Here is a 20,037-nt window from a genome sequence, read left to right as displayed (position 1 = left end):
TAGAAAAACATCTGTGACCATCCCAGACTCAACTGGAACAACTTCCCACTCTAGAAAACACCTGTGACCACCCCAGACTCAAATGGAACAACTTCCCACTCTAGAAAAACATCTGTGACCATCCCAGACTCAACTGGAACAACTTCCCGCTCTAGAAAAACACCTGTGACCATCCCAGACTCAACTGGAACAACTTCACACTCTAGAAAAACATCTGTGCCCATCCCAGACTCAACTGGAACAACTTCCCACTCTGGCAAAACATCTGTGCCCATCCCAGGTGCAGTGAGGTCCTTGTGCTGCTACAGCACTGTGCTTTCCGTCGTTAATGTTCTTCCACATTGGTTAAATCATCTGTATGCGCCCCTGCTAGGCTTTAAGGACAGGACAGAAGTCTTACTATTCTTTGTATTCCCTGCAGCTAGTACCAGGCGTGGCACATGGTGGGCCTTCAATAAATGTTAAGATGAATAAACAAACGTACGTTTCAATTAACAAAAAAGTCTTTGGCTGAATCTCTAAACAATAAATGTGTGTAATAAACGGAACAGCAACATTATGTTAAGGAGTAAAATAAAAGTGGTAAAAATCAACGGTGTTAAAGACATCTTTTTCAATAGTTACCACTGATCTATAAACAAAAGAACTGTTACTTATGAAGTTATTTATATTCAAAATGGAAAACAAACAAGAAACCAAGGAGAGTCCTTTGAACTTCAACAATACTTTAGATACACACATAAATCAAAGCATTTCAGAGTTCCCAGTTAAAATGGAGAAACCAGACTATTTCTCAGTAAGAATTTTCTGACTCGATAACAAACTGAACCCTAATTTAAAAATCATATGACGGTCTCAACACATTTTTTTTTAAAACAAATATAGAAAACCATCACATTTACCAAATTGCAACAACTAATGATTTCAAATCACCAAAAAGCAGATTAAGATACTAAGAAACCCTAGTAGGGCTCCTCAGAAATCTTGTCTTAGCCAAAATCACAGCAATTACTAACGTTAGTAGGTCAATACAGTAAAGGTGCCCTGAAATATAAAACACATGAAGTTTGCGTGAAATAAGTTACCTCACTTTCCTCTTTACAGAAATACAGGCTCCTCTTATCACAGATTGTTTTTTAGAGTAAATTAGACTTAAAAACACATTTGCCATTGTAAAGGAAGACATACATTTGTCAGCATTTGGAAGGCATGATAATCATCCAAGTCTTGGGCAACATAATTATACGCTCGAAGAACAGCCACTCCAGCATCCCGCATCCCATCAACATCTTCAGAGTCATTAACCACAAAGAGTAGACCAATTCTGGGAGAGGGGGTACAGGGGAAGAGAAGAAGAACATGAAACTTACTCCAAAGAATTCAACCTGTTAAAAGGAATGGCATTCACACACCCACCCAAATATTGTAGCTAACAGAGAAAAACCACCCTTCGCAGAAAGCACAGTTCACATCTGACTCCAGCATGGCTGGCAAAGATACCTATCCCTTACAAAATAAAAACCAGGCTCTCATTTGTACTGTTAAAACAAGCGGCATCCACGTCATGAAAAGATTCCTTCACTGACAGGAAGAATGTTGCTACAGGTTTAGGTAGAGGGTTTCTTCTGATTTTAAACAAAATTATTATGTAAAGTTCTAGGGGAAATCAGAATTTGCAGAAGATAAACATATACAGAAAAGGTGATAGTTAGAAATTCTACGCTGGCAAGTGAGAAATTCTAATTAATGGAAATCAAAAAAGATTTACTATTTTTTATTATCCTTTAGCAAAAAGCTACAATTATCCCATAAAACAGAATGAGACTAAGTGGGCACACCAGCCCAGGGGCAAGGACAAGAAGGCAGGAGAGGACAGGAAAGCTGGTAACAGGGAATAAAGGTCGAGAAGGGGGAAAATGTTGACATGTTGCGGGGTTGGCAACCAATGTCACAAAACAATATGTGTACTGTTTAATGAGAAACTAATTTGCTCTCTAAATCTTCATCTAAAGTACAATTAAAAAAAAAAAGCTATGATCATGGATAAAGCTTATTAAACTTTAAAATAAAGGACTAAACTATAATGAGATATTATTACATGTCTACAGAGTGGCAATATGGTGGCCACTAGCCACACGTGGCTATTGCACAGTTGAAATATAGATATTCCAAATTGAGAAACTCTAAGTTTAAAATACACAAGGGCTAAAGTAAAAAAAAAAAAAAAGGTAAAATATCGCATTAATCATTTTATATGGACTTCTTATATTGATTAAAGTTGAACTGATAATATAAAATTAATTTCTCATGTTTCCTTGAACTTTGATAATGTGGTTACTAGAAAACTGTAAATAACATATATGGCTAATATTTTAATACTATTGGATAGCACTCAGATAATACCAAATACTGATGAGAATATGGAGTAATGGAGCCCTCAAACACTGCTGCTCAGAGTATAAACTGGGCCCACTGCTTTGGGAAGCCGTTTCAGTCATGCCACTCCTGGGTGTATACACAGAAGCATGCATATAGCCTGAGAAGATGAAACAGAGTACTGACAGCAGCACTGATGATGTGAACTGATAACTTGGGGGGCAAATGTAGACATGAATGGAAAATATTGTGGAATATTCATAAAATAGACTACTTTGCAGCAGTAAAAATGAACCAACAAAGCTGTATATGCAACAACATGGAAGAATCTCATAAGCATGAAACTGACTGAAAAAAGTCACAAAGATACGTATATATACACACACACATACATAGTGTGATTCCATTTATGTAAAGCTCAAAACCAGGTAAACTAAACCACGAAAGTACACATATGTAGGAAAACTATAAAAAAAAAAAAAAAAAAAAGCAAAGAATTAATTATCACAAAATGAAGACAGTAGTTACCTCGTATAGAGGGAAAGATGGGAGAGGTGGTCAAGAAAGAGCACAGGCGGTGCCTTCTAGGCTCTGAAAGGGTCTACATGTTAAGCGGGGTGGTAATTACGTAAGTGTTTCTAAGTTTTAAAATATTTTAAATAAAACATCTGTTTTCTGTACTCTTTTTATCTATGACATATTTCATAACGCTTTTAAAAAATCAAAGAAAACAGTTTTAGATAAACAAATAAGTACATAATCTGCAGGAGAAACAAAGACTCCAATGAATATTATATCCAGTGAATATAATAAAATAATCACAAAATACAGTAGAAAAATAAAAGTTGTGGAATATCTGCTTTGAAGGACATTTAACAGTTAAGTTTTTTAAATGCCAATAATAATGCCTTGAATTGGTGTTAACTTTTTAGGGCTTTAAAATCCCCCAGAAAACTGTGAGACGGGGAAGCTTGGTTCTGTTACCACAGTTGTCAGATGAGGAAATGACATCCAGAGAAGTTAATTTTCCTAAGATCACAGTTGTTAACCATACTACCTTAGTGACAACCCCAATTCTTTTTGGTCTTTTACTATACTGTAATATCACTGTTCCCTGAGAAGGAAAAAGAGAAATTCAAAAAACCTCCACCTTGCAATGCTAACTCATGTTTGGGTCTTTAAATGAAAGACAATGCTACGTATGTGTAAGAAACCTGTTCACCAAATAAAGGAGCTTACTGTAGAATCTGCCTTTTCCAAAAAACAACCAAATACTTAAAGATACTCTCATGACTCAAAACAGTTGTCTTATTCTGGGTTCTTATTAAAATACGCTATCCATAAGTAGCAGAATCAAATATAATTTCTCAAACAACAAAGATACAGCTATTTAGATTTATTATACCAGACACGGCAAACCTTTCTAACTGAGATATTACTCCAACTTTTCTAAAAATATGAATGTAATACAGTAGAGTCACATCATACTTATTTGATCTTAACTATATAAGCTCAAAATTTAAAAAAAGGGGGGGGAGAAAAGGGAAAGAAAGAAAAAAGGAGAAGCAGTTTACACAGGAGTAACAGGGATGAAGAGATGTGCACCACGCATCTGCTTTTCCTAGTCAGTCTCAGCTTCCGAGGCCATCTCGGCACATGAACACCCTCTCAGCCAACTCGAGGTGGCTAAACATGTGCTTTGTGTGTGTCTGCTTTGTTTTTTCACAACATGGCTTCTTAACACAATCTAATAATCAGATGTTCAAATGAAGAAAGGGCAATCTGGAAGAAGTGACACATAACTAAAGCTACATACACTTTAGGGAAGGTTTAAAGATTTTCAGAAGTAAATTTTTGTTAGGGAAGTCCTTTAGTTTTTGTAATTTGTTTAATTGAGCTATAATTCACGTACCCTAAAACTCATTCTTTTAGAGTATACAATCCAGAGGTATCTTAATATATATTCACAAGACTGTACAACTATCACCACTATCTAATCCTCAGACTATCTTCATGACCCTTAAAAGAAACCATCCACCTGTTAGTAGTCATTTCCCATTTCCCCCGTTCCCAGCCCCTGGCAACCACTAATCTGCTTTCTGTCCCTGTGAATATCATATAAACGGAATCAGTCAATATGTGGCCTTTGGTAAATTGTTTTCAAAGTCCATCCATGCTGGAGCATGTTCATTCTTTTTATGGATAGATTAAACAGGAAACCCTGGCGGCGCAGTGGTTAAGTACTACAGCTGCTAACCAAAGGGTCGACAATTCGAATCTGCTAGGCGCTCCTTGGAAACTCCATGGGGCAGTTCTACTCTGTCCTACAGGGTCGCTATGAGTTGGAATCAACTCGACAGCAATGGGTTTGGTTTTATGTTAAATACGTTATAGGCTTAAAAAAATACCAGAAGAAAATACAGACAGGTATACAGACCAAATATCAAATTGTTAATACCATTTAGTTCTGGGGAGTGTGTGCATATTAAGGATAAGATTAAGAGAAGGGTTCATTTTTATATGAAAATTGTCTTTTTTAAAATCCCACCTATGACAAAAATATCAACAGGCTCCAGGCAGAAATGATCTAAATGTTATTCTTATGAAAAACAAACATGTAAGATGATAAACTCCTCCTAGAACCTAATTCTCTCCTCATAAGCTAATTCTCCTAGGTTCCCAATTTCTAGAAGACTTCTACAAGTTTTCTGTTACCTAAGCAGGAAACTTCAGATTTCTCCCTCTGTTACTCCCAGACCCAGACCCTCATCAGTTACCACCAGTGACTCTCACAGATCTGTCCCTTCCTCTGGCTTCTTCCGACAACCCTAGTGCACGACCACATCAGCTCAAACACAGTACAATAACAACTACCTGCCTTGGGTCTCTGCACCAACTCTTCACAAAATGTCTCTCTACTGCCCGTAATCTTTTGCTTCCCTGAAACACTAACGCACATCTAACTAGCAGCACATAACCTGGTGCTTGACCAAATATCTTCTTAAACTGTTCAAAGTGTGCAGAGTAGTTCTTCCGAGAAGGCAGGAATACGTACCGTGTATTGCCTACAACATGTAGCTCAGTGCTGGGTACAGAACACACAATATTTGTTATCTACATACTTCTTTAATTTCAGATTTTCTAAGAACTTGAATTTCAACACGTGAAATTACCAGACGTTATTCAGAATGTAAGTAAAAATATCTGAACACTTATACGTAAAACCTTAAAAAAAAAGTTTCTTTAAAAGTACAGTGGAAACCTAGCTACTCAAGTTCCCTGCTGGTAGATTTGGCAATACAAGTGAAATAAACGTTTCTGTTTATATCTACAGAAGGCTATATACACATTTAGTCCTTGACGGTCAAACCAAAGCTATCGTCAAAGCTCTACCTCCACTGAGAGTGAAAACAGGGCACTCACCCATGAAAACTTCCATTCCTTGGGAAGCAAGCTAAGACCACACACTATCTTTACAAGGGCTCTTTATTAATAATTCAATGGTGGCATGATTCATTAAGAATCAAATCTGCACCAAAAACATCCCCTGAAGTTATCTTAAAACCAAACACTAGTTTAGCCTAATTAGTAGAGAATGTTCACCTTGAGCATTATGCTTTTTTAAGATCTACACGAGATCAAATTGACAACATGAACTTGAAAGATCAGATGGGAACCTTAGCGGGCAGTGAGTTTATATTAATAGGGAGAGAGGAACAACTGAGAAAAGGAGGGTGAGAATGGCTGCACAAGTCAAAAAATGTAATCAATGTCACTGAATTGTCCATGTAGAAACTATGAAACTGGTGTATGTCCTGCTGTGTATATTCTCAACAACGACAACGAAATAAATAGAATTGAGAGAAAAAAAATTCAAATTCTCTATACCAAAAGATACTGGCTTCATGCTGAATAGATGATGAAACTGCCATTAACAATCTCACGGCTAATTATCCTCCGATTCAGTAGCTACCAGACTTGCACCGAAGAAGACAAAACCTCAGCTAAACCGGAGACAACATCAAATCAATACCAGGGTTACCTTAGTGGTATATGATTACTGAGGAACATTTCAGCTGTGTTCATCAATTCTGCTGTGGTCTCATGAGCAGGATCAACTATAAAAACCTGTGAGGGAAAATATAAAAGAACAAATGAAATGACATTTATTCAAAAGTCACTGGGCCAGTAAAACTGCTGTTAGTCTTTGTACTGTAAGGCTACCTTTTTACAGCTACTCTTGAACCATGTAAAAGAGGAGTTACACAAATTGCAGTTACCCTCCCTTTTATGTTAAGAACGTGGCACTGAATGCCTGATGATTTTCTCATGGCCCTCTGCTAATAAGCTGGAAAGAGTATCCCAGATTGCTAACACTTGTTCTCTACTACGTCAAACAAAAAACAAGTTTTATAAACCCTCCTGCCTTAGAAAATGGAGATTATCCCATTGTGTATTAATTTTCTTAAAGGATCTCTGAATTAGGAATCCCCTTAGAACCAAATTCTTATACCACAATAATAACGTCGTTGTTATTGTTGTTGAGTGCTGTCAAGTCAGTTCCAATTCACCGTGACCCCACGTACAACTGCCTGGTCCTGCGTCATGCTCATAATCATTGTTATGCTTGAGCCCAGTGTTGTGGCCACTGTGTCAATCCACCTCGTTGAGGGTCTTCCTCTTTTTCACTGACCCTCTACTTCACCAAGCACGATGTCCTTCTCCAGGAACTGATCCCTCCTGATAACACGTCCAAAGTATGTGAGATGAAGTCTCACCATCCTCGCTTCCAAGGAGCATTCTGGCTGTACTCCAAGATAGACTTGTTCGTTCTTCTGGCAATCCATGGTATATTCAATATTCTTCACCAACACAATTCAAGCATCAATTCTTCTTTGGTCTTCCTTATTCATCATCCAGCTTTCCCACGCATATGAGGCGACTGAAAACATCACGGCTTGGGTCAGGTGCATCTTAGTCTTCAAGGTGAAATCTTTGCTCTATAACACTTTAAAGAGATCTTTTGCAGCAGATTTGCCCAATGCAATGCATGGTTTGATTTCCTGACTGCTGCTTCCATGGCTGTTGATAGTGGACCAAGTAAAATGAAATCCTTGACAACTTCAATCTTTTTTCCGTTTATCATGATGTTGCTCATTGGCCCAGATGTGAGGACCAATAATAAATAATAACTATTTATCATTTATTACAAAAAAACCAAAAACCCATTGCTGTGAAGTCGACTCTGACTCCTAATGACCTCACATGACAGAGCAGAACTGCCTTGGAGCTCTGGGGGCACAGTGGTTAAGAGCTCAGGCTGCTAAGCAAAAGGTCGGCAGTTCAAACCCATCAGCTTCTCCTTGGAAACCCTACAGGACAGTTCTACTCTGTCCTATAGGGCGGCTATGAGTTGGAGGCGACTTGATGGCAACGAGTTTTTTGTTTGTTTCTCACTTATTAAGCACTTATTTCATCTTAAGCAATTTACACATATTATCTCACTTATCAAAATCCAGAAAGACGGTAACAAAATGAGACTGAAATGAGAACAGTACAGAGGATAGAGTCTGCCCTGCATATGCTGAGGAAGCAGACCTTGGCACTAACTTGCCACCTATTTCTTTAGTAGTTATGTGAGAAAAGAGAAAGAAATGACAAGGAACTGTAAAAAAAAAAAACAACTTGAGGACAAACTAAGAACCCTCTTCTCTCTCTTTAACAGTAAAATAAAAAGCAAGTTAAAAGTTGGCAAAACTCCACTTAAACCATTTGCTGTCAATTCCAACTCATGTAATCCTGTGTGTATCAAAGGAGAACTATGTGCCACAGAATTTTTTTTTAAATAATTTATTTTTATTTTTGTGGTTGTTCAGAATATACATAACACAACGTACACCAATTCAACAGTTTCTACATGTACAATTCAGTGACACTGATAACATTCTTCAAGTTGTGCAACCATTCTCACTGTACTTTGCTGAGCTGTTCCTCCCCATTAACATAAACTCACTGCCCCCTAGGTTTCCTATCTGATCTTTCAAGGTGCTGTTGTCAATTTGATCCCACACAGATAGATCTTAAAAGAACATAATGCTCAAGGCAGGCATTCTTTATTAGTTAAGCTAAACTACTGTCTGATTTTAAGAAGACTTCAGGGGATATTTTTGACTTAAAGTTTAAAGGTCATCTGAGGGCAACAGTTTCAGGGGTTTATCTGGCCTCCCTAGCTCCAGAAAGCCTGGAGTCCATGAGCATTTTAAATTCTGTTCTGCATTTTCCCCCTTTTGGTCAAGATTCTTCTATAGAATCTTCACTTAAAATGTTTAGTAGTAGTAGCCTGGCATCATCCAGTTCTTCTAGTTTCATGGCAAAGGGGGCAGCTGTTGCCACACATTCCATTTCTTCCTCCAACTCCTGGCTCTCCTTCTTCCTCTACTGCTCCAGGCAAACAGCAACCAATTGTTGCGCCTTGGATGGCTGCCAGCAAGCTTTTAAGACCCCAGCACTGCACAATGAACTAGGAGGTAGAACAGAAGCACTAAAAACGAAATTAGGCCAGTTAATTGGGTTGTCCCATGAACCTAAACCTCTAAACCAAGAAACCATATCCAAATCTAGGAGTCAAATAAGATGTCTGGTTGTACATACAAAGCCTCAGCAGCTGCTTACATAGGGCTTTCAAGGACTGATTTTTTAGAAGTAGATCACCAGACCTCTCTCCCAAGGCACCTACGGGTAGACTCAAACCTCCAACCTTTAGTTAGCAGCCGAGAACATTAACCGTTTGCACACCCAGGGACTCTTTCACGTACTGGTTACTGCTACTTACTATGAATTACTAAACTTAAGGGATTATAGCAATATGCATTTTTTGAGTAAAATATAGAACATTCACCTTAAAACAAAAACAGCCATTTAAACCTTCACAGTGAGGACCAAGGGCATTTTCTTCTGTATGCTGTAACTTCTCACAGCCCTAAAACCCATGAATTCCCTCCCAAACGCCTTCATTATAAAAGTTTAAATATGGAGCTAGAAAAAGACCATTCTCTAGTGGTGCCAGGAAGCACCTAATAAATGAATTAAGTGAATATTCTAGATATGACTAAAAGGTAGGGCAGAAGACAACGAAGAAACAGAGTCCATGGCCAGAGAATAAGAAGTTTCACCTACACAAAGAAACAGAGTCCATGGCCAGACAACAAGAAGTTTCATCTACACAAAGAAAACTACAAAACGCTATTGAAAGAAACCAAAAGAGACCTACATAAGTGGAAAAACATATTATACTCATGGATAGGAAGACTCAGCATTATGAAGATGCCAATTCAACCCAGTCATCTACATTATAATGTAATCCCGATCCAAATACCAACAGCATTCTTTAACAAGATGGAAAACTAATTACCAAATTTATGTGGAAAGGAAAGAGGCCCCAGATAAGCAAAGCATTACTGAAGAAAAGGAGAAAAACAGGAGGCCTTATACTTACTTCCTGATCTCAGAACCTACTATACAGCCGCGGTAGTCAAATCAGCCTGGTACAGGTACAACAACAGACACATAGGCCTATGGAACAGAATTGATAACCCAGCTGTAAAACCAGCTACCTACAGTCACCTGATCTTTGACAAAGGCCCAAAGTCCATTAAATAAAAGACCGTCTTTTGAATATACACTGCTGGCAAAACTGGATGTCCATTTGTTAAAAAAATGAAACAGGATCCATATACCTCACACCATACACAAAAGCTAACTCAAAGTGGATCAAAGACCTAAATATAAAACCTAAAACCATAAAGATCATGGAATCAAAAATAGGGACAACGTTAGGGGCCCTAGTACATGGCATAAAGAGAATATAAACCATAACTAACAATACATGAACCCCAGAAGACAAACTAGATAACTGGGAGCTCCGAAAAATTAAACACTTATGCTCATCAAAAGACTTCATGAGTAAAAAGAGAACCTATAGACTGGGAAAAATGTTTGGCTACAACATATCCAACGAGGGTCTAATCTCTAAAATCTATAAGGTACTTCAACACCTTAACAACAAAAAGACAATTCAATTAAAAAATGGGCAAAGGATAGGAACAGACACTTCACCAAAGAAGACATTCAGGTGGCTTATCAGACACATGAGGAAATGTTCTCGATCACTAACCATTAGAGAAATGCAAATCCAAACTATAATGAAATACCCTCTCACCCAGACATTACTGGCACTAATTAAAAAAAACAGAAAATAACAAACACTGGGGAAGTTGCAAGGAGGATGAAACTCTTATGAACTGCTGGTAGGAATGTAAAATGGTACAACCACTATGGAAAACAATGTGAGGCTTCCTTAAATAGCTAAAAATAGAAATACCATAAGATCCAGTAATCTCACTTCTAGGAATATATTCCAGAGAAATAAGAGCCGTTACAGGAATAGACATATGCATACCCATGTTCATTGCCATATTATTCATAATAATAAAAAGATGGAAACAACCTACATGCCCATCAACAGATGAATGCATAAACTAATTATGGTACACACACACAATGGAATACTATGCAACATAAAACAACAATGACGAATCCACAAAACACCTCACAATATGGATGAATCTGGAGGGCATTACGCTGAGTGAAATAAATCAAGCACAAAAGGACAAATACTATATGAGACCACCATTATAAAAACCCAAGAAAAGGTTTTATACATAGGAAAAAAAAACAATCTTTGATGGTTACAAGGGGATGGGGTGGAGGGGGAATCACTAACCAGAGAGTAGACAAGTGTTAACTTTGGTGAAGGGAAAAACAACACACATATTGCAGAAGTCAGCACAACTTGACCAAAGCAAAGTCACAGAATCTTCCTAGACACATCCAAACACTCTGAAGGACCAAGTTAGTGGGGCTGAGAGCTGGGGACCTCGGTCTCAGGAGACATCTAAGTCAACTGGCATAACACAGTTCATAAAGAAAATGCTGTACATCCTACTTTGATGAGTAGTATCTGCGGTCATAAAAGCTTGCAAGCAGTCATCTAAGATACATCTATTGGTCCCATCTTGTCCAGAGCAAAAGAGAATCGAGAAAACCAAAGACAAGAAAAATATTAGTCCAAAGGACTAACAGACCACATGAACCACAGCCTCCACCAGCCTGAGCCCAGAAGAACTAGATGGTGCCCGGCTATCACCCCCACTTGCTCTGACGGGGATCACAATAGAGTGTCCCAGACAGAGTGGGAAAAAAATGCAGAACAAAATTCAAATTCATAGACGACCAGACTTGCTGGTCTGACCGATATTTGAGGAACCCCTGAGGCTATGCTCCGAGACACCTTGCTAACTCAGAATTAAAGTCACTCCTAAAGTTCACTTTTCAGCCAAAGATTAGACAGGCCTATAAAACAAACAGTAACACATGTTAGGAATGTGCTTCTTAGTTCAGTCAAGTATATGGGACCAAATGGACAGCACCTTCTCACAAACAAAGACAAGAAGGCAGGAAGGGACAGGAAAACTAGACAAATGGGCACGCAGAAACTGGGATGGAAAGGGGGAGAGTACTAACACATTGTGGGAATTACAACCAATGTCACAAAACAATCTGTGTATAAATTTTTGAATGAGAAACTAATTTGCACTGTAAACTTTCACCTAAAACACAATTAAAAAATAAATTTTTACTTACCATGTTATGTAAGTTTTTCCTGATCTGCCTGATAACACCAGGAAAGGTGGGTCGAAGCAACTCCTGTAGACTAGAAGGCCATGAATTGTACCTGCTATCGACCTCCAGATTGTTAATCCACTACGGAAAAAGCAAACACAACATGGTGCATACCTTTAAGTTACAGCTAGTGAAATTTGCAGTAATAACAAAAAGTCTCAATTATTTTAAAAGAATTACATAAGAAAAAACTTTTCAAAATCTTACGATAGAGAATTTAGGATATGAAGATCAAGAAAAAAAATGAGTATCTAAAGGACAAGCCAGAATAGAAGATATTTGCAACCTAGTAAAACCACTAAATGACTGGTGCCCACAATGCATACAGAAATCTAACACATCAATAATAAAAGATGAGCAACTCATCAGGAAAATGGGCTAAGAATATGACTAAGAAATTTACAGAAAAATCCCAAAAGGGCAATCAACCAAAGGCAAGATTTATACCCTCATTAGTAATCTGGGAAATGTGAAAACTAAAACCACAATACTTCATATTCATTAAACTGACAAAAGTCAAAACATCTGTCAGTATCCCAGAATAGGCAGGTATAAAGCAATGGGAACTCTCAGCCAACGCTGGTGACCGGAACCATCACTTTACAATACAAGACCTAATAAAGCTGGAGGTGCCATGCACTCCAGTTCTAGGTATCTACCCCCATAAATTCTTACACATATGCACAAGGAGACGTGCAAAAGAGCCATTACAGCACTGCTTATTGTAACTGCAAAAAAATCAGAAACAACTTAACGTCCACCGATAAAAAATGGATGCATAAACTGTGGTATATTCATGAAAGGAACTATTACGCATTAAAATGAATAACAAGAGGTTCAAACAGAAAAGCACACAACCATAGGACACAATGCTGAACTTGTACACTGATGGGGAATGATTTCTGTGATACGGTGTTAAGTGGAAAGAAGAAGAAGTATAATACAGTATGCATCATTTGTATAAAAAGGGCAGGGTTGAACCACCAACCTTGCAGCTAGTAGTCAAGTCCTTAACTGTTTGCACCACCCATACTATAAAATATATGTGCATATAAACTATATATATCAACCTGTTCAAGTCTTGAAAAAAATGATGCATGAAAAAAGAAAGTTCATGAAGGATATGGAATTTATTCAAATTTTGAAAGTATACAAAACAATTTTTAATTTGTTTATGGGTACCTTTAGGGAATAAAAGCATGAAATAAGGAAAAGTATAACGCATGCCAACTTCAGAAGAAAAATTACCTGCAGGGAGGAGAGGGGTGTAATTGGGAAGGAATATAAGAAAGGATTCAACTGAATTATTTGTTTTCTTCCAAGAAAACAAAAGATCTGGCATTAAATGATTAAATGCTCACATGTAATAAGTATGAATGGCCAGTCACGCGGTTGTTAACTATACTAATCTCTTTACTCTTAATAATGAAAATATTTTGACCAGAAAAACAAATGGCATGTCAGTAGTCATCAAAACAACAGTTACATCAACAAGCTGGAACTCAAGTAATGGTCATCTATGCTCTACGTGACTTGTCTTTTCCAAAAAAAATTTCTCCACAGAAAATGTAGTACAGAACTCGGAAACCAGGAGAAAAAGTCTTGAGTGCCCACAGTGTGACAGGCACACCTCTAGCGTGTATCTAATTTACACCTCACCTCCAGAGAGCTCTATTCCCCATATTCTCCTCTACAGATGAGGAGACTAAGACTCAGAGAGATCGTGTCAGGTAATAACCTCTATAAATCCTTCAAATCTCAAAATTCAAAACTGACATTTTTAATAGTTTTAAATTACCCTTTTTATAACTTAATCACACAAAACCTGTATGCAAATGAGAAAATACAAATTAAATACTCCTTCCCAGGAGACTCTCAGCTGAACCCCAGGGATGTGCTGAAGAGGCAACATCAATGCCTTAACCATGTTAGCCACCACAACTCAGCTCTCGTAAGCATCTAGGAGCCACTTTATTATACACACTTAGCTCCATATAACCAAGGGTTGCATGTTTCATGCCAACAAGAGATGGTGGCAATAATTTACCTCTCCTAAAAGACAAACTAGAAGAGCATAACACAGAAACCTGGACGGATGCCTGCTGGCCACGAAAAGAATACTCACTGAGATGGCAGGACTCCTGATGTCCACCGCATAGTCAGCCTCAGAGGGCTGGATGTTCAGCTTCAAAACATTATGCAGAGAAGGGCCTTCTATTCCCAATCTGTGCAGACCTTCCATTACTCGCGCTTCATTCCTCAATACATCAGATAAACTGAAAAGAATATATATTAATAGTAATAAAAAAAAAAAAGCTTTTAAAAACATGTCCATGCTATGATCCTCACCATGAAAAACACTGCCAGTTCAAACTCAGTGCCCTATCAGACTAGTTCAAAAGCCAAAGCACGGCAACCTTCTTCCTTCATCTTGTCAAAGTATGCAGAACAAGGCAGATGAGGACTGCCTACCTGGATCATATTTATTTATACTTGTCAATATGTATAATTACCTCTACGTCTATACACACGATTTGAGAATGAAATAACCCTAAATCTATACTTCACACTGCATGGTTTTAAAAACACGACATTCATCTCCCTGCATTACTTACAACTGCATGTGAATCTATAACTATCTCAAAATAAAGCTTTACAAAAAGCCACCCTGTACATTTACTGTCAGTATCAACACCAGTACACACGAGCGCACACACACACACACACACACACGACTGCAAGAAAAGGGCTGGAAGAATGCACACCAAATTGGGAAGTCTGCAGAAGAAGTGAAGAAAATGAGGAGGGGGATGGAAAAAGGACATGGGACTGAGACTTTACTTTTTAGTTCTTTTATTTCTGTATTATTTAAAACTGTTTACAGCTAGCAAGTACTCAGCTGTAACATTCTAAAAATAAACATATATATATGTTAAATCGATCAATCAAAAACAGATATGGGCAATCTTTTAAAGTATCCACATCCATTTTACTAATTTATTACTACTGCTATAATGTTGTAAGTTCACATAAAAGCTTAATTAAAGCAATTAATGTGAAGATATCTTACTGTGGAAACCGCTTCTCCTGAAGCATCGGCAATAGCTTTGTTTGTAATATTATGAAGTAACTGTGTCAATTTTAATTCCAAAGATAATATCTGAATTCTATCTGACTGCCCAAACTCCCCCAAAAGTCATGAGGACCATTTAGACCTATTTAATCCTGAATCACATTTTAATAATGAAAGCAAAAAAGGAGATATTCAAATGGTATATTTAAGACAGAACATCTTCTGAGACACCACAGCACTTTCTGCTATGAACCTGCTTCACACTTTCCCCAGAAGCAAAGAACCTGATCTTTTCTACATTTCTTTGGTTAAAAGAAAACCATGGCTTTAAAGCGGCATCCTTAGCCTTTAATGTACACAGCACTGGGACACAGGGGCAGCACATCTACTGCCCATTACGTCACCTACGTGCACTCCCTGGGGTTTGACAAGCCACCAGGCTTTGAAAAGCCATCATGTCGCAGAGTGGAGGAATGACAGTCTCAGCACATCACATATGATCCATACCTGAATATGTCCTGCGTATCTAAATCAACGTGAAGTCCATTGATGAACAGAGCTGAATCTCCAGGCTGTAATCCTAAAGTTCCTTTGAAATACTACAAGAGTTTAAAAAATTATTAGGGAGCAGTAAAAGAATGTGCAACAGAAGAATGTCAGTGCTGACAGAGACTGGAGAAACCCCAAGAGCACGGCCCCCGGACACGCTTTTAGCTCAGTAAGGAAGTCACTCCTGAGGTTCACCCCTTAGCCGGGAATTGGATAGGCCCATAAAGCAAGATGAGACTAAGGGGGTACGCCAGGCCTGAGGCAAGGGCCAAAAGGCAGGAGGAGACAGGACAACTGGTGATTAGGAACCCAAGGTCCAGAAGGGAGAGTGTTGACATATGGGGGAATTGGTAATCAATGACACAAAATAATACGTGTACTGTTTAAAAAGAAACTAGTTTGTTCTGTAAACCTTCATCTAAAGTACAAGAATTTAAAAAAAAAGAAAAATGTCTGCATTTCAGGGCTCTATTACATGTGTGAACCTTGACATCTTCTTATTTACTGTCAGAGTAGAGCTGTGCTCCACAGGGTTCCCAATGGCTGATTTGCCAGAAGTAGGTCACCAGGCCTTTCTTCCAAGGGGCCTCTGGGTGAACTTGGACCACCAGCCTTTCATTTAGCAGTCAAGTGTGTTAACCATTTGTACCACCCAGGGACTTCACAAATTCAATAGAACTAATTAAACAGGTACTATTCATATTTTTCTTTTATTCTTATTATATTTTATTCATATTTAACAAAAAAATAATCTGTTTCCTTCTGTCCTGTGATACTGTAGAATATTTTTACTCTTTCTGTCTCCTTTTCCAATAATACCTCTCTGAACTGCCTGCAAGAAACTGAAGCTAGCATTTTTCCTTTTGGCCGCATATCAGTGGAATAAGACATTATGAGTTCTTTGCCTTAGTAAGAAAGGAAGTCCCTCATAGCCAAAGAAACTTATTTACACCCTTAATACCAAAGATAGAAGGAAGCCAGCCATCTATAATCAAGTCCACACTGAGATCCTCCTGTCTGTCCAGATGTCAAGTCTCTGTGGAATCTTCTTAAATTGCTGCTCACTTGTTCCAGGTAATAGCTGCATAAGCTTATTAGGGAGCTAACCTAAAGGAACTTCAAAATCCCACACTCCCTTAATCCTTCAAATTAAGGCACTCCAAGAAACATGGAGTTGCTGAGCTGAGGACAGCCTTCCAGGACTGGCCTATGACAGTAGGCAGCCCTGACACAGACGAACTGTGCAGCCCCTACAGCCCGAGACGTAGCTGACCCAAGGGGAGCGCTGCTCTGACTACATGTTCTATCTTCTGTGCATCACATCCTTTCTATTCTTTTCTCTCAAAGGAAATAGATTGTGTACCACAGGGAACTAACCCACACAGTACAGAGGGAAAGAAATCAATCAGACTCCAGGGACAGAACTTAACCCCTTAGTAGCCCAGGGCTGGGGGAAGGCACACAGGGGTTGCTGGGCTCCCTTCACTCCCCAGTGGTCAGTGGACCGACAGAAATAAACCTTGGCATCCAATAGTGCAGGAAAGTTTTGATGAATAAGTGACAATAACTGTTTCTTTTAAAAAAGGAGGGGATAAATGGGGAGTCACTGTTTAGGGGTCACTGAGCTTCTCTTAACGGTGGGAGAATAATTTGGAAAAGGACAGTAGAGACAGTCGCATAGCATGATCAACATAATCAATGTCACTGAATTACACATGTAAAATTGTTAAACTGGCAAATGTTTTGTTTTATATATATGTATACTTATGTATAAATGTGTGTGTATTTTTTTTTTTTTTTGGTCACAATTCAGAAGGAAAAAGACGGTGATGGCGAAGCTATAGTTATGGCTTCTTTGTCTTGTTGGATGAAATGAGGAGCAAGAGGAGGGAAAGGCGGAGAGCCCTGTGCCTCCTCATGAGCAAGAATGTAGAGCACCTTCCTCCAAGACAGCACTGCCTCTGAGCCGGAAACAGAGTGTACATCTATCTACTCCTGGGTCTGAAGACTTGTAAAATTTTGTGAGATATTATCACATTAAATATTTAGGATCTGTATACTTTCTGCTGTTATTTTATACTTTAATATTTTACCCCCCCCAAAAAAAAATCTTTCAGCTCAGATTAAAATCCAGGAGGTACTAATACGGCCTGCACAATCGAATGTTTTGCCTTCATTTTAAACTTCTTGAGAGGTAAAAGCCCTAAAATGTTTGATATTATTATCCGGGAAGTTAAAAATAAAGCCTTTCAATTAGGTTTTTTTTCCTAATTTAGTAAATATTCAGTTTACTTACTCCTTTGATCTACTTAATTAACTAATATTTTATGCATAAAGATTAAGAAAATCTGGGGTGAAGACTGTGGATTGAACACAAGCATTTATTTTCTTTCCCCCCAGAAACCCCAATAAAATGTCAGTAAGGTGATTTTTTTTTTTTTTGTAATAAATCCACAAGGACAAAGAGAGCAGACAAAAAGGAGAAAAAAAGTAACAAACTGTGGAAGCTGGAAAGCAGATAGGTGAGTGGTGACTGCACTGGCAGGCAGAGAAAGCTAAACAGCAGGCCAGTAAGGTGGAAAAGCCAACAAGAAACCCAACTTACTCTGTGTAGCTCGCCAAAAGGCTCAGGAATTGACAGCAGAAGGGACCCATGTCAAGGGGGGTGGATATTAGGCTACAAACCAGGCCAGTGACTTGACATCTTTTTAAGGTAACAGCTAGAGCCCCAGAGCCCCTGCCAATGTCACACAGCAAGGTGACTGCCCTCCCCCACACCATCCACTCCAGAAAAACTGGAGGCTCATTCCCCACAAAGAGCAGAGCGGAACCTGTGGACTGTGGGAAACTGAGCAGACTGAGGGCCCACCAACCCAGTGCTGTCAAGTCGATTCTGACTCATAGCAACCCTATAGGACAGAGTACAACTGTCCCAGTCTCTTTTTGAGACTGAAGGCAAGAATACTAAAAAGAGGAGGGCTAACTGGAAGTGACCACATGCTCTGCCCCGCTGGGCTTCTTCAACTCTGGTAGTCAGACTTCACCCTGCAGGCAGAATGGGGGCTCTGACCAACCCTAGCGGGAAGGCTTAAGAATGCTGTCAACGGAGTTACTTAGAAACGGCCGGCCAGCCATACCAGGATGCCCTCCAATCAGCCTTTCAGGGCCTCGCTCTTAAATGAGTAGCTGGCCAAGGACAACCTGACGCCTGAGGAAAGCATCTAACATTAAAGAGACCAAGACAAACTAAAAGGCCATTTAAGAGACAAGAAAACACACACACCATTGATATTTTCAGAGCAATAAGAGAAACAGAAAGAAGATACCATAAAAAGAAGAATCTGAGAACAAGAAAACCTTTGAAAATTAAAACTTTGACAATCAAAAGGGATTGAGAATCCTCTCAAAGTAAAGCAAAAAGATGAAATAAGTGGAAAACAAGAGAGAAAAGATTTTTTTTTAATTTACAGGACTAGTCTAGACTAGTCGAGGTATAACATCTAAAAAAATATTTCCAGGAAAAAAAAGAAAAAAGAAGAGGTAAGATATTTAAAGAAATAGTTCAAGAAAACAGCCCCATACTGAAAAACATGATTTTCTAGATTTAAAGGGCCTACCAACAAGCCCTGGTAGCACAGTGGTTAAAGCACTGGGCTGCTAACCAAAAGGTCGGCAGTCTGCTTCATTAAAGATTTACAGCCCTGGTAACCCTATGGGTAAGCTCTATCCTGTCCTAGGGGGTCATTCTGAGTCGGAATTGACTCGACAACAGTGGGTTTGGTTTCTGGTTTGGTTTGGTGACTGGTATACACTAAGCACAAATGGAGGCCCCAGGATGACTGTATACACTGGGATAAAGGAAGGCCCAGGGTGACTGGTATACACTAGGATAAAGGAAGGCCCAGGGTGACTGTATACATTAGTATAAAGGAAGGCCCCAGGGTAACTGTATATACTAGGATAAAGGAGGGCCCAGGGTGATTGGTGTGCATTAGCATAAAGGAAAGCCCAGGGTGACTGTATACATTATTATAAAGGAAGGCCCAGGGTGACTGTATACACTAAGATAAAGGAAGGCCCAGGGTGACTGTATACACTAGGATAAAGGAGGGCCCAGGGTGACTGGTATGCATTAGCATAAAGGAAGGCCCAGGGGACTGTACACACTAGGATAAAGGAGGGCCCAGGGTGACTGTATACACTAGGATAAAGGAAGGCCCAGGGTGACTGTGTACATTAGTATAAAGGAAGGCCCCAGGATGACTGTATACACTTGTGTATGAAGGCCCCAGGGTGAC

At 38.9% G+C, this 20,037-nt stretch overlaps 1 protein-coding gene across 2 annotated transcripts in view; it reads right to left on the bottom strand.

The window, feature by feature from the left end:
• Nucleotides 1-20,037, bottom strand: part of UGGT1 (UDP-glucose glycoprotein glucosyltransferase 1) — a 135,789-nt gene that overhangs the window by 63,409 nt on the left and 52,343 nt on the right. For both annotated transcript variants that reach the window (XM_049889124.1, XM_049889125.1), the window contains exons 12-16: nt 15,698-15,789; nt 14,243-14,393; nt 12,079-12,198; nt 6,419-6,504; nt 1,189-1,324 (exon numbers count right to left, since the gene is read on the bottom strand). In XM_049889124.1, coding sequence (XP_049745081.1) covers nt 1,189-1,324; nt 6,419-6,504; nt 12,079-12,198; nt 14,243-14,393; nt 15,698-15,789 — 585 coding nt within the window. The remainder of the gene's footprint in view (nt 1-1,188; nt 1,325-6,418; nt 6,505-12,078; nt 12,199-14,242; nt 14,394-15,697; nt 15,790-20,037) is intronic.

The sequence above is a fragment of the Elephas maximus genome, chromosome 6, assembly GCF_024166365.1.
Source record: "Elephas maximus indicus isolate mEleMax1 chromosome 6, mEleMax1 primary haplotype, whole genome shotgun sequence".
Lineage (NCBI taxonomy): Eukaryota > Metazoa > Chordata > Mammalia > Proboscidea > Elephantidae > Elephas > Elephas maximus.
Note: the sequence above shows the minus strand (reverse complement) of the source record. Positions and strands in the feature narration are given on the sequence as shown.